This window comes from Nilaparvata lugens, chromosome 1 (assembly GCF_014356525.2).
Source record: "Nilaparvata lugens isolate BPH chromosome 1, ASM1435652v1, whole genome shotgun sequence".
NCBI classification, from domain to species: Eukaryota; Metazoa; Arthropoda; class Insecta; order Hemiptera; family Delphacidae; genus Nilaparvata; species Nilaparvata lugens.
Window position 1 is genome coordinate 7,375,451 of NC_052504.1, and position 15,761 is coordinate 7,391,211.

The 15,761-nt window shown below is 34.6% G+C and overlaps 2 protein-coding genes across 3 annotated transcripts in view; one reads left to right on the plus strand and one right to left on the minus strand.

Moving 5' to 3' along the window:
* Positions 1-234: 234 nt before the first annotated feature.
* Positions 235-12,462, minus strand: LOC111043374. Of its 2 annotated transcripts, none has more exons than XM_022328306.2 (3): positions 12,354-12,462; positions 4,701-5,366; positions 235-940 (listed from the first exon to the last, which is right to left on the minus strand). In XM_022328306.2, exons 2-3 carry the CDS (start codon positions 5,277-5,279, stop codon positions 752-754), a joined length of 768 nt encoding a protein of 255 aa, XP_022183998.2. In that variant the 5' UTR covers positions 5,280-5,366; positions 12,354-12,462; the 3' UTR covers positions 235-751. The 2 variants fall into 2 exon arrangements, with proteins under 2 accessions (XP_022183998.2, XP_039285029.1); XM_039429095.1 differs by having other exon boundaries at positions 12,211-12,431.
* A 538-nt stretch (positions 12,463-13,000) lies between these two features.
* LOC111063401 (aldehyde dehydrogenase, mitochondrial-like) overlaps positions 13,001-15,761 on the plus strand; it is a 28,687-nt gene continuing 25,926 nt past the window's right edge. The window contains 1 exon segment of the mRNA XM_039429080.1: positions 13,001-13,343. Coding sequence (XP_039285014.1) covers positions 13,230-13,343 — 114 coding nt within the window. The 5' untranslated portion in view covers positions 13,001-13,229.

The window sequence follows — 15,761 nt, forward strand, 5'->3', positions numbered from 1 at the left end:
ACAAAATATTTGTAAGTGGGAAGAACAGGTTTTATGTTTTACAGCTGTCAAAACTGAATGTTTGGAAAAACAGTAATTTTTTGTTTGACAAACAATGATGATCCAATCTTTATAAAATGTTTGTCCCTGAGCTCCTCAACAAACATGTATGTCGAATATTTGTTCCGTGTGGAAACGGCTATAGATTGAGTTGAAGAGGAGAGTCTTTAAATGGACATGAAATTGAAAAGAAAATTGATTTCTTGTATGTAAAGTTAGTTGATTTAATAAATAGTACAGCTTAATATCACACGTCATCATACTATTCATAAATTTTCCAAAATAAATATCACTCTTGTATCTTGTATTATACACATCTAAAAATAAATGAATAGAAGTGAATTTTCTAAAATAAGAAAATAAATTAAATTATAATAATAGATACGGAAATGGTAAGGTTTATAATACATGATACCATAGAGAAACAATAGCGTAAGTAGATATCCCATGGTATAGGGCGTTTATGTCGCAACTTTTACTGTTATCTCAAGTTGATTACTATCGATTATTGTAGATTTTTACTGTTTTGGCCGGGTGAGAGTGTATGAACGGCACAATATGAGAGACTAGCGTCACACACCTTTTTGGGAAAGAAATACGTGGACTATGGGCTTGAGATAACAGTAATAGTTGCGACATAAACGCCCTATATCATGGGATATCTACTTAAGCTATTGTTTCTCTATGATGATACTCAAGAATCGTCCACTTATCAGTCTTGGAATTCATCACAATCCGCACTGAAGTTGACCATGTTATGAGGCACTTGAAACTGGTCCAACACCTGTGCCATAGACAGGCTGTATCCTTTCTCATTGATCAGAGATTGAATTTCACGCAACGCATCTTGGCATCCTTGTTTCCATTTGATTATAAGTCCTCTCAGCTCGTCTGGATTATGCTGTAAGAATTGAGCTTGATGAGAAAACAGCTTCAGAATGATGACATAACCATAAGTTTAGTCTATTATATTTTTACAGTCTGTACAAAAGCACTATAGGATAGATGACAAATAGTATTTTTTCTATAACTGCGCGTAAAAAAAGAATTTACATACTCAACTCTCCTAGTAAAACAGCTTATTTCTGAGGAGAATCTACTTTTTCGCTCGCTAACCATCCAAGCATGCGCAGTAAATTTTCTTTACGCTCGCTAATCATTCGCGCATGCGCAGAAGAGTTTCTTTACGCTCGCTAATCAGCTGATTGTAAGCAGCTCGCCAAAAGCTCAGATCTTAACCTAAGAAGTCGGTAATTGTAACTCCACCGTAATTTAACAGGTTTGGTAAGTAATTTTTTAAAGTTTTTCGTAAGTAATTTAACAGGTTTGGGCAGTTGTAGAAAAAATTGTGTATGTAATTCGCGCGTAATGCTTCTTTATCGCTCTTGCAAAATTATCACGCTCCGCTTCGCGTCGCGTGATAACTGTTTTGCGCGAGCGATAAAGTTGCGCATTACGCTCTTAATACATAAATAGCTATTTATCAATAAAACGTTAATGAGAAAATGCATGCCTGATAATAAGAGATTGTAACTTAGAAATAAATCTTTTAAACTTTTTTCAAAGGTTCTCAAACACGGAAATATGTAGCTTGTTTTCTAATAAAGTATTTCAATGGGGCTACTTAATTTGTAATTTAATAAAGAGATAATTTTATACACTTGAAAGCCGAAACTAGTTGTTGTGTTTAGTATAATTTTTTTTTTTGAAAACGAAAGGGTGCAATGAAATTATTTCTTTATTAATGTTGTTTGTTATTCAATACTTATAAAAAGTTGTTAGAAGAAATCAGCATCCTTTGCAATGAATATATTCTGGTCTGTGGACACAAGTAGCTTCAATGCTATCATTTATTTATTGGCAACTTCTTAAGTTTTTAATTTATTGTGATTCATTATTTTAGAGTATAACATCAACCTTCAAAATTTTCAAATCATTATTCCTGGACCGAAAATCAAGTGACAGAGCAGTAAATAAATTACAATATATAATATGATTGGGAGAAGACAACAGGCATAGCACAAAACTGTTCAATGTTTATACGGTAGATATGATTGGACAGTAGATAACTATTATATTCAACTAATATAGCTTAATTCCATACAAGCCAACTAATCCACACTATATTTTGTGAGATTAACATATAAAAATCCTTTAAATGTAAATTAAATTTCAACATTTGAGAACATAGTTTGATTGCAAACGTTCATCAGATTGGAGATACTTTAAATTTGAAATTATTTATGAAGAGAGACGTAGGTCAGCATCAGTAGTACACTTTTGAATCAGTCATCAGTAGAATTATACAAATTAAAGTACATATTGATAGTTTGTATTTTTATGACAAATGAATTTGAAATGCATTAAATTGGCTTTATATGAAAATTCTAAGTTTGATCAATTCTGACAATGTCATTGTATTAATTTTAATCAATGTTACAAAAAAACATTGGGTAACGCTAAATGGACTAGCAAATAATGGCGGTCAAACTTAATGTCTCCTGACCAAAAACTACACACAACATCTCAAAGAATATAGAAATATACAGTGTATATCTAGGCATTTGAGACTCATGAGCTATATATTTGGTGTGTATCTGCCATACGCTAAATAAATAAATGAACATTCTCCATTAGTACCTAATGCGATGGGTTTGGGAGTTTGTCAAGTTCAGTATGTCACCGAATTGTTTAAATATGATATTGTTCTAGTACATCCAATATAAATTTAACATTCAGAAGAATAAAATGTCTCCCTCATGGCTTCTCAGTCATGCATACATTGAAGAAAATGCACCATATCCTCCCTAGTGTAATATCTCGGGTAGATTAGATATTAATGAACTGTTTTACCAAGGGTAGACGTGGTTAAAGAAAGCTAATTTTTACTCTATGAACTTTTGTTATAATTAAACATTTTCTCTACCAAATTTTTACAACAATTTTGACTCTACTCTGGCTACCTAGCCTAATACAAAAAAAAACATTGAAAGAGATTTGGAATGGTACAAATAAACAAGAAAAACCTATCGTTATGCAAATAAAGTTCGATCGCCCCTTGTCATTTGAGTAGGATTAATATTCGGGACTCACCCATAATGAAGACGCTGAAGAAATCCATTAAACGATGATTTTGGTGATCCAAACTCCCGAAAAGAATTAATGTCTGAGCGCGCTGTGTTCGCTTCAACGGTTAAAACAAGAGTGCACGGAAAGAATGCAATTTTTGTCTCAGGTCCGACTCTTCCTAGGCCTACACGTGGAAAACTAGACTACGGCAGGGGAGAAGAAGAGCCGGAAACTGTTGATGGGACGAGTGGATGGAAACTATCTTTCCCAGGCTGGGATGCAAGCTAGGCAGTTCCCAACCCTGAGAAAAATCCTCACCTCGTCCATCGGTTGAAAAATGCAAGCTTTCCGTAGCCTATGCTAGGCAGCCAGCAAATAAAATATTACGTTCTAAATTTTCACTAATTTCAATAACACTACTTTCAATTGCTTCCATTACATCAGAAACATTAAATTATTAATGGTTCAATATATAATCTTCTCACATTTAATGTATTGTAATTCTGTTACAACAATATGCAAGTCACTCTGAATGATAAACTACAGCGATGCCAAAATTATTGTCTACGTTTCGTCTACTCTCTCCAACGCCATGATCATATCACCCCAGCCCACATTGCTAGTTCCACATTAAAGCTTCCCGATCAAAGGCTTTTTCAAATAGTCAAGCTTGTTAGAGATATCTTGAAAAATGGAAATCCGAACTATTTTGAATATGATTTCAAATTTGTCTCTGAAGGTAGGAGGATAGATGCTTCACATACTAGAACCGGAGGAAGTACTTTAAGGATACCCAACCATCGAACTACTATTTTCACAAAATCCTTTCTAGTTAGTGCCTGTCGAGCATGGAATGCACTTCCCGTTACCATCAGGTCCATCGAGAGCCGAGCGAGCTTCATCCTGACTTTAAGAAAATATCTTTTGGAGCAAATGACTGAAACTATCCAGCCCTAGAACGATCACATGACAACCATCCCCCACCCATCCCACAAATACAAACCTATAAACCTGTTATACATTATATAAACTCATGTTATTTTAATAATTATACACTGCATATACGGCTGTATATTACTGAAAGTTGATTACCCTGATCTACTTTCAGCCTACTCCATTTTAATAAATTAATGATTTGATCTTACTTACTTATATAATCATTTTACTTTATTAATTTTCTGTTTTTTCCTCTTAAATCTTCATACTAATTAAAACTTTTACAATATTTTCATTTGTAAATAAATCAGTTGAATTAATGAAATTAACGTTTTGGTAGAGAGTTAGTGGGAAGAATAATTCGAATATTCTTTCCAAAGAATGGACATTGATATGTCCAAAGCTCCGCCAATTTATGTAGATGCCTAACAATATTATCTATTTTATCTATAGTTATTACAAAATTGTTTTTTTTTCATATTATATACAGCTCAATAATTATTTTCTTAATTTATATTTTGTAAATTCATCCATAATTTTGCTGTATTGTAAGCTATTGTATATAAGTGTATAAGCGAGTATATATTGTAATCTACATAAATAAAGTACTCAAATCAATCAATCAATCATCATAGATGAATAGTGTAAACCCTTACCTTTTTAGCATAAATGTTAGTTTCTTCTAGAGAACGAAGTTTCAGTTCTTTTTTCCTGATATTATCAATAAGTTCCAAAATCATATCATTTGAGATTTCAGGAGGCACCGCAAATTTCTCAACAGCAGTCTTCACATCAATTTGAGATGAGGTATCATCTTTGTGGGTGTTATTTGAGGAGTTGATGGAAGAAGCACAACCCACGTCTGTTTCTATTACACCCTTAGTCATGCAGTCAATAGTTTCCTCATCACCATTATCTTTTGAGGATAGATCGAGCTTTCGTTTCTTCAATTTATCACGAATATTGGATCCAAGATGTTTTCTACTAGTGCTGGGATTTGGTGTACACCTCCATACTGCAGGTGAATCAGTACTTTGTTGAACAATTGGTGAATTCGTACTTTTTCGAAGTAATGGTGAATCTGTTGATGGTGTACATTTCAACAGTGAGCTTGAGCTGGACTTCCGCTTGAGTCCAACTGACCTGCATGGTGTCAGTAACGTCTTAGTTGCACACTTGCTGGCAGAATCTTTGCAGGAAGATGGAGTCGACAACACTTTATCATTGGGTTCCATTTTCCATGCAGTGTTTCAAGATTCACTTTACATTCTCTTGGTTCACATTATCGCTTCTATATTATACCCTCTAATATATTTACGTTCCTGCAAAAAAATACAGAAAATAATTAGAGATTGAGAAATAAAATAACCAATTTATTTATTTATGTCAAGAGATTTGTAATGGAATGTGAGTGTATAGATACTTTTTTTAGAATTCTCATGTAGACTTGTATATAATAATATTGTACAATATACTTCGAAGCTAAAAATGATAAATCATCGATACTGTTATGTAATATGTGTCACTTCATATGCGACTGTCGGCCTCAGTAACTACATGTTAGCGCTATAGTTTTGTAATCAATTTTATATCACAATCTCAAACAGGTTTAGTACCTCGAGATGCAAATACTCTATTGGCATTGCATTTTATTTTGTAATAGTATTTACTCATGTTATAAAATTTGTATTGCTTTTATTGTGTATTTTCTAAGATGTTGTAATTTTATATTTCTGCCAATAAAACATTTTCATTTGCAATGCAAATTACACTAATGTAATAACATTAAAAGATAAAATAATAAGGTAGTCCTTGTGCTATTTTTCTTCCAAATTTATAGGTGACAAAGACCAAGATAAGGTTAGAATTCCACGTCTACAATTTTTATAAAATGTGTAAACAAGATCTGGACGGCAGGATAAACCTCCATCAAATATGTAAGCAATATGTGCCTACACCGAGTATGTAAAGGTGGGGAAATGAAAACAAGAAATGATCGTACTGGTTTTGATAATTAAAACAAAACAATAATTATTTGTACAAAAATTAGAATTATAATTATAAATTATGAAATAACAATAAAAATATGAATATTTTCAAGGGCTACTCGCTGGCTGCTAGTGAAGATTAAATTTGTTGTGAATATGGAAATTTTAAAACAATGACTCAGTAGTCACCTACCTTTATGATAATGGCCCCCAATTTGGCATCCACTGGTTAATCGCGACGTTAATTAATAATGAAAAATAAATAAAAAACTGATCTAATGAAGTGGGTTCAGATCCCTTCTTCTTCAATAATACAATTCTCTTTAAACTGCCCGAACTGTGACAGGAAAACTGTATTATAAAACAAGAATAAAATCTATCCCCTTCACCAGAACAGCCGGACTTTTACTCTCAGTCCTAACGAACGAGCTCACACACCACTAGTAAAATTTTTGGGTATTAATATATAACTCAGTCAATGCCAACATGAAGCCATTTCAAATACATATTTTTTATCAGTCGCACAAGCCGAGCACGTTTGTTTTCAAAAACAAAAGAGAAACTACAATAATTTTGATAACAAGTGAAATAAACAATCTTTCTGTCGATGACAAAACCTGTTCAAAGGCAGAAACACCGTTCATTAAACTTTTCGTAAAATAAAACTCTAAAATCCTGATCAATATGAGATAAATATATGAATCATATATATGTCCCATATGACCAGGTGACAAATGTTACAGTAGTCCAAAATAAACATTAAAACTATAAATTTTTACTTTCCTTGCCCTATTACCATAGGTAAGGAGAGTATTGCTTTCCGAAAAAAATTAAGGTACCCAAATTTCTATACGTTTCAAGGTCCCCTGGGTCCAAAAAAGTGGTTTTTGGGTATTGGTCTGTATGTGTGTGTGTGTAAGAGTGTATGTGCGTCTGTGTATACGATATCTCATCTCCCAATTAACGGAATGACTTGAATTTTGGAACTTAAGGTCCTTACACTATAAGGATCCGACACGAACAATTTCTATCAAATGCAATTCAAGATGACGGCTAAAATGTTGTCAAAAACAGGGTTTTTCGCGATTTTCTCAAAAACGGCTCCAACGATTTTGATCAAATTCATACCTTAAAAAGTCATTGATAAGCTCTATGGACTGCCACAAGTCCCATATCTGAGAAAATTTCAGGAGCACCGCCCCATCTATGCAAAGTTTGATTTTAGATTCCCAATTATCAGGCTTCAGATACAATTTAAACAAAAAAATTCAAGTGGAAAAGATTCAGCATGAAAATCTCTACAATTTATGTTTAGTAACATTTTCACCTAAAATTGAAAATAAGCTCGAAATGCGAGAAAATAAGATTATTCAATTGCAAACTGTTGGTAACTGTTGATTCTATTAAATCATTCACTATGAAGAGATAGCAGATTTCGTGTGTCTGCAGCGCTATTGTCCTGTCACCAGCTGTCTCAGATCTTAGAATAGTAGATTTGATATGCACTGGAATACTAGCGTCAATTGATCAATTTTCATAACGGCAAGGAAAGTTGTGTGAGTGCGCCACACCAGATTTTTGATTTAGATGACTTGAATTAATGAATTAATTAGAAATATTCCACTCAATTACCACTTATATTGAGTTATTTAAGAAAATTTGGAACCATTCAAGAAACACATACTGTGTTATTTATAAACCAATACAATACAACACCAATGAGAGTTATTTATTCATGGAAGACTAGATCGCCTCTTGCTTTGTTCAAATTTTTCACTTCCTTATTTATTTTTCTAACTATGGTCCTTGCAAACCTCAGTTATCTGTACGGGGCTTGATGCTCAGTGCTATTTCAATACAACAATAGAAGCACTAGAAGCACATTGTTGCTGTTTTTTATATTGATTCTATCGAACAGACCTACGCTCTCTTTTTCGCTCTTCCTCTCACACATTTTTTTCTTAGGCTCTCTCTAGATTCTGTTAAATCAGGCAGAAGTGTACTCCATAAGAGCAATGCTGCAATGTAAGGTTTGTACAGAGTATAGTGTCAGTTCTGATTCCCACCAGCAAGCAAGTTTTACTTTTGCTGGTGGTGCCATGGGAATATTGTTTTGTTAAAGAAAAAAAATGTATTCTTATTCATAATAATCACTTGTTAAGAATTTTTAACGAAATTGTATTTTGTTTTTTATGGCAATAAATTTGATTTTGATTTGAAGCAGTTCGATCAAAAAGCAGAGAGATTCCGCCAACATTTAGTTTTTATCCTCTACTTGTTACGGATATTTTAGTTAATTCCTCAAAGAGTGGTGCTTAAAGGTGCGTACAGACTTTCACTCTGCTCCGCAACCGAACGTCACTCCAGCAGAGCGATTGATGATCGACCGGCGAGCAACAGTGGTTCGACCGGGGAACGCGAGAAACATCTTCCGTAACGTTCATGATGGGTGCGTGGGCGGAGCGACTGTGGTTCGATGGTGGTACGAGGGCGGTACGAGGGAGGAGCGTGCTCGGTGCGGGTTGGAAGTACGAATATGTGTACGCAGCTTAACTGGTAACTTATTTGATGTCAAACACATGTGAATAAACCCTATATTAGTGTTTCTTTATTCTGATTGATTGAATATTCAGAGAAAAATATAGGAGATGTGGATTCCGGGAAAACAGGGACATCTGATCAGATTTTTGTCATGAGACAGATTCTGGAGAAGATTTATAAACACAAGTTAGATGTTCACACTGTTCATTGACTTCTGAAGAGCATTTGACAGTGTTGAAAGAATACCTCTGTTCAATATTTACTCGACATGGCGCACCGGCAAAGTTGGTCAGAATGATTCGGATCACTTTGAATGACACAAGAGGTATGATAAAGGTGGACAAAAGATTTAGTGAGACATTTAAATTCAATGGCGGAGTGAAACAAGGAGATGGCTTGTCGGCGAATCTCTTCAATATTGCTCTACACAGTGTATTAAAGGATATAGACCAGGGGGTCACCCTCTTCCACAATGCAACTCAAATATGTATCTTTGAAAGAAGAGTACTGCGGAAAAAGTTGCTCAGTACGACAGAGTTTGGAATGGCTAATCCGTCCTAACAAGGAATTGGAAGACCTGAGAAAAGGACAGACCATAGTTCGATTTATAAATGCTCAAAGAATCAGGTGGTTGGGTCATGTGGAGAGGGTGACTGCGGCCAGAATCCCTTAAATTGTAATGTGGGAAAGGCTTCACAGTAGGAGACAAGGAGGGGAGCCCAGAAAAAGATAACTGGATGAGGTGTTGAATGATGTTCGGTGTTTGAGAGTGGGGGGATGGAGAGGCATAGTCAACGATAGAGATGCGTGGAGGTTGATAGTTGCGGAGGCCAAGGCTCACCATGGGCTGTAGCGCCATTCAAGAAGGATTAGTGTTTCTGTGGCAGCAACTGCTTTTCAAATGCCTCTTTCTTATCACAGGTTATAATTCCTTCTCGCGTTTGTAATTGGGAGGGAAAAACTTGATGAGAAAATGTAGTATACAGTAGTAGTACCAGCAGTAAGGTAGTATGAAGATAACCGTATCCAAGCTCAGATTTTTCTTTACGGATGCAATTTTCCTAATACATATTGAAATGTGATTTTAATTGAGAGTTGGATCTCAAGTACTGCCATCTTAATCTATAGCCTGGGCAAGACTTAGTTTGCAGCATTCATTGCACTTATGGAGTACTGATTTTAAAGGAGCCAGAAAGCCTGTGAGCTAATTCCGTGAAATATTCTATATTATTCGTTATATTTAACATTGCCAGGTCTGATAAGACCTACGGCAAACATTTAATCATAATGAGCAAGAAATAACACACTGATGCTAAGTGATGTAGTGAGGTCCACGTTATAATGGCAGTGTTCGATTAACAATGGTATTGCTATCCTTGTCTATCAGTCAACAAAGCGGATAGCGCTATCTCTTTCTAGCTTTCCTCTGTTGCCAGATCGTCTTTTAACAATGTAGAATTAATAATTAATAAGCAAAATATTTTATCTTAAATAAGAACTTTTTGAAAAATATAATTGCTTGCTTAATAAAATATAATTAATTATTCTAAACGAGAATGAACAGTTAATATTACATCAATAAACCTGTATCAGCTACCGTTTATAGAAGGCATTGACAGGACAGAGGTTCGGCAACGTTGTTTGCCTATCTTTCTCCACTGCTATTATAACGTGGACCTTACTATAGCTAAGAATAGCAAGTGATGAATATCTGTGCAAATGCATACACATAAAGAATCATATGGGATGAAGTGATAAAAAATTATTTTAATGAACAGAAGTGAAAAGGAAAGTGGAAATATGAAAGGTTGAAGTGGAAGGATTGTAAGGATGGGGGATATAAAGGTACCAGGATTTTTGGTGGTAAGAGAAAAAGCAAAACAGAGAGCGTGGGTCATCTAGATAGAATAAACATAACGACAACAGTGTGCTTCTATTTTTGTAAGAAATAAAATTGGTCATAAGGCACCATGCTGCAAACTAAGATTTGCATAGACTAATTTCCTTTAATGTTATTTTATGACGCCATCATCCATCCCATAAGTATGGGTAGTTAATAAAGGAAATGGTACGGTAAGATTTTATAATATATATATGTGAGGATGATGAGTAAATGACACACAAAAACTTATTAACTCAACAAAAATTCTTTCTCGCCCAAATTATGCTGTTACGTTTGTATAGTAATTGTTTAATAGTCTATGTAATCAGAAGAATACGTAATATATCCAACGAAGGCACAGCTCTTGTGGCCTATCACTCACTCTTTGCCTCGCACCTGAGATATGGTATAACTGCCTGGGGATCCTCAGCTCAAGCGAACCTTGTTAGCTCAAGGATTAGTGTTTCTGTGGCAGCAACTGCTTTTCAAATGCCTCTTTCTTATCACAGGTTATAATTCCTTCTCGCGTTTGTAATTGGGAGGGAAAAACTTGATGAGAAAATGTAGTATACAGTAGTAGTACCAGCAGTAAGGTAGTATGAAGATAACCGTATCCAAGCTCAGATTTTTCTTTACGGATGCAATTTTCCTAATACATATTGAAATGTGATTTTAATTGAGAGTTGGATCTCAAGTACTGCCATCTTAATCTATAGCCTGGGCAAGACTTAGTTTGCAGCATTCATTGCACTTATGGAGTACTGATTTTGATATAACCTAGTACTAACCTAGTGAGGATACTCCGGGTACAAAAGAGTGCTATAAGAACCATACTGAGAGTTGACAGAATTGAGCACTGCAGAGCCCTTTTCGTAAAAGACAAAATCCTCACAGTTACATCATTGTTTTCCTGGAATCTATTATCCTAATGAAGAAACCAACCCAAGAGCTCAGATCGGACCGACACAGTTACAACACTAGAAACAGACAGAACATAGACCTCCCTCAGTACAGACTCCAGAAGTACAGTTGGTTCTTTATGTACTCCAGGCCCCACCTCTACAACAGCTGCCATCTAGCCTAAAAATATCCAAGACAGGAAAGTCTTCATCAGGAAACTAAAGCACTACCTAAGCAATAGACCATGTTACAACCTGGACGAGTACACCTACAGACCATAAGGGATAAACAAACCCCTACAAAAGGAAAAATGAAATGACGATTCCCGCAGCCCTGGCTGCTAAATATAAATTGAAATATAAATTTTATCATTGTCAACAATATGTAGGCCTACTGTCAAACTGTAAGGAAGTTTTATTCTTCCTATCTCTACCTGGAAAAAAATTCAACAGAGTGTTAACTCAAAAAAATTTCATAGACTAATTAAGGCTGTTCTATGGTGGATTTAGTTCTAGTTATGTGCTTGGAGCTTCGGAAGAAAAGCAGTACCGTAGGTTTACACTCGTCGAGTCGTCGGTTGACACTTTGTGATCTCACAAAGTATTTGACTGGGTCTCTAATAAACAATAATTGTGAAATGGTTGAAGAATAATGCTTTTGTGGAATGCTTTTGAGAAGCTTTCAAAAGGAAGTGTCTAATATAAATAGCATCCAAGTTCTTAATTTAACAAAATCTGTACTGCAATTGCAAGTTATGGATGAAAACTAATAAATAATAGAAGTATAAAATAGTAGTATTGTTCTATCAGTTAAGTTTGTAAAGTTCTACGAAACCATACATTATTCGTCTTTTACCTACAATTCCTTGATTTGAGATTTGAAACAGGATTACTTAAACTTAACTCAACTCAAACTATGAAGAAAAACCTTTATTTTCATAAACCGTTTTAAACTCAGAGAGAATAAGAAAATTTATCACTATAGAAAAAGGAAGGTACCTTGAATTTGATGAAAAATGAAATATTGAAAATTGAATTCTCATATCACATGGACAAGGTTAAGATGTTGACAGTTCAAAGTTGAATTTAAAAATTAAGGTTATGTTATGATCTGACTTCTGAGTGCAGTGTTGCCAAAATAATTATATTTTGTTGTATTTTGAAATTTCTGAATATGAAAATATTATATCATACTATACTATTTACTTGAATCACTAATAATTTTATGATTTGATTTTTCCCAGAATAGAATAATCAACTTTGATTAAAAGAGTAGGCCCTAAACGCTCAAAATCAGAATTATTGTAATTGAACAAGCCAGAAGTATAGTGATTGAATTCTCAATCGTAACGTTTGACCGCTTTATATGTTTTTGAAAGAGTTACAAGTGAGCCTTAATCAGTATCGCCTTAAACTCGCCTTATTCAGTATCGGCCACAATATTATAGTAACAATATTATAGTAACAGTAATATTCAGCTGTTTCCATAACTTTAATCAACTCTATATACGCATTTCAAGTTTCGGCTACCAATAATTTCGAGCATGTTATATAATCTTTTCTCAGTTTGATCAATTTTTATTTTGTTACGTTAAAACTGGACGCTCTGAAAAAGGTCTCTGGAAATCAGCTGTTGATGAAGTACGTGTGCGCTTGCATGATCGCGTGCAGACGCGATAACAACGCCATTGCTTTTGCTTTTGTTTCTTATCCAAGTTGAAATAGTAGTCAATTTTTTTGATACGCCGGATTTACTACAGACAGGTTGTTTGCTTTGTTTTCTGGGCGTTGGTTATATAATAGACTACTTTTCCATCCTCAACTTCATATTAACAACACCCTTCTGCTAGAAACCTAGATATTATATTTCTAAAAATGTTGAGAATTGGTTTTGGAGTGGTTAAAAGAAACCTTATCTCACTTCGACAACGTACGTATTCTTCAGCGGTACCTCAACCAATTACATCACCAGAAATAAATCTTACAGGGGTAAGTAATTTAAAACACCCATCAATTTACAATATTAATTGTAGGCAACCAATGTAATTTAAAGTTTTCCATTTGCTTTTCTTCACAAGTTGCCGATTTAACACAAGAAAGCATACCGGCATTTTGTCAGAATGCTTATCATCAATTAAAAATAATATAATTTTGACCTTCTTCATTAATTTTCACTTTCATTGCGGCCACATGTTTATCGTTATATAATACTATATTATCCTATTCCATATCTATGGCTCTTATCACATTTCAGGCCACGAGTTGGTCGCCAAGTGTTTAAAAGAAAAAGGTGCGGGGCATATCTATTCTAAATAGATAAAACACTTGTCATATCAATGATTAGTGTGTGATCACATTGAATGCGTACATTAACAAGTGCACGTTTGGTTATGCAAGACCAAGCGTGCAGATGATAAACAAGATCTGGAAAAAGCAATATAGGAACACTCACACTGACCGCGTGCACTTGCTGGTTGCGTTCAGTGTGAGTAGCTACATGCAAGTAACATGCAGCAAATATTCTTGAAAGAGTCAAGCAGTAGTTCACCTTCAACGATCTGATGCTGAATGAGAATAAAACACAGTAAACTACATGTAGTCTTGGGCGGAGCCCAAGGAGCATCATTTACAGATGTAAAGCTTTTGGGTTTCACTCAAGATACAAGATTTAGCTGTTTATTGTTTTAAACTTTGACAAAGTCTGTCTAGCGACTGCCGGTCATGGACTGAATATACTGAATTAGCTAGAGTAGTCACATCAACAATGTCTGCTTGAAACTGTCCAGTTTAATAATTCTTCTCTGACGACTGAAGCCTTTGATTCCCTGGAAGCATCTGATAGACATATAGTTTATCAAGTTTCATAGCCATATCAATTATGATCTTCAGTTCTGGGGACATGCACCTGGCTGAAAAGAGGTATTACTCATCCAGATTCCAGATAAAAAGCACTCAGGATATTGAATTCAGCAGGTTACCTGGACCATTGTCGACCCATTTCCGTCAGGCTGGAAATATTCACTGTTTTTAATCAATATAATAATATATCATCTTGCTTTTCTTGTGACCATCACTTGCTGACAAGAAGAGCTGATAAACACTCGTATAGCACAAGAGAAAGAGTGAAATTAGACATAATTATCATTCTGCAGGCTGAGCAAGAAAGAGGATTGTTTTCTGGTGCTAGCCCTGAGGATGTACAACGCTCTACCTGATGGAGTGAGGAGCTTCGACATCAGGTTTTTCAGAACACGAATTAAGAAGTAGTTAGTGAACTCACCATTCTACACTTTACAATAATATTTAGAGGACAACAAAAACACCATCTGAACTTGTGATGCTTTTACTGGCGGGCCATCTCGAAAAACTATTCATTTTTAATTGTTTTATATGTTTGACTTGGTGAATAAGTGGTATTTCTGACATAACTTATAAGTTATGTCAATCCGATGACAAGCACTATGTCAGGTCCACTTCCAGACACAGTCAATCCATATCATTCTTTGGTCATAGATAAGAAAAGAAGTATGAAGTAAGTAAGTACAACTTGTCTCAATGACACTTGAAGTAAATACACAAGTGAAGTATTATTCACTCGAAATGTATTTATTTATAAATAACTTGATTTCTAATTTGATATCATTTTATTACAGAAACTGGTTTCGTTTGTTTACAGCTGAAGATGTGGCTGGTGAAGCCTTGAAACCAGGTTCTGTTCATATAGTATTATATAATAATGAAAGGGGTTGACAATTCCAATTTGTGTTTTCATTATGGAAAAGTATCACAAAATCACTCACAACACAACTGTAATGGTAAAATAAAGTTTTACGTTTGTTAGAAACATCAGACTTACTCCTCTTATCATTCTAAAATGATATATTTCATATCAATTATATCATATCGTATATGACGTCTTTCTCAAATTGTCATCAAGAATCATATTATAGTATAATATGAATAATTGATCTTGTGATCAATCCAATTCCATAATCCAATAATACTGTTTGTATTATTTGTATTATTCCACTTTCTTGCTTATGGCTCCTTGAATTTTATGCCTACCGGTATATAAGATTCAAAGTATCCATTTCAACAATTTTTACTTTCCTTGTCCTATTACCATAGGTAAGGAAAGTATTGCTTTCCGAAAAAAAATTAAGGTAACCCAATTTCTACATTTCTATTCGTTTCAAGGTCCCCTGAGTCCGAAAAAGTGGTTTTTGGGTATTGGTCTGTATGTGTGTGTGTATGAGTGTATGTACGTCTGTGTACACGATATATCATCTCCCAATTAACAGAATTACTTGAAATTTGGAACTTAAGGTCCTTACAATATAAGGATCCGACACGAACAATTTCGATCAAATGCAATTCAAGATGGCGGCTAGAATGGCGAAAATGTTG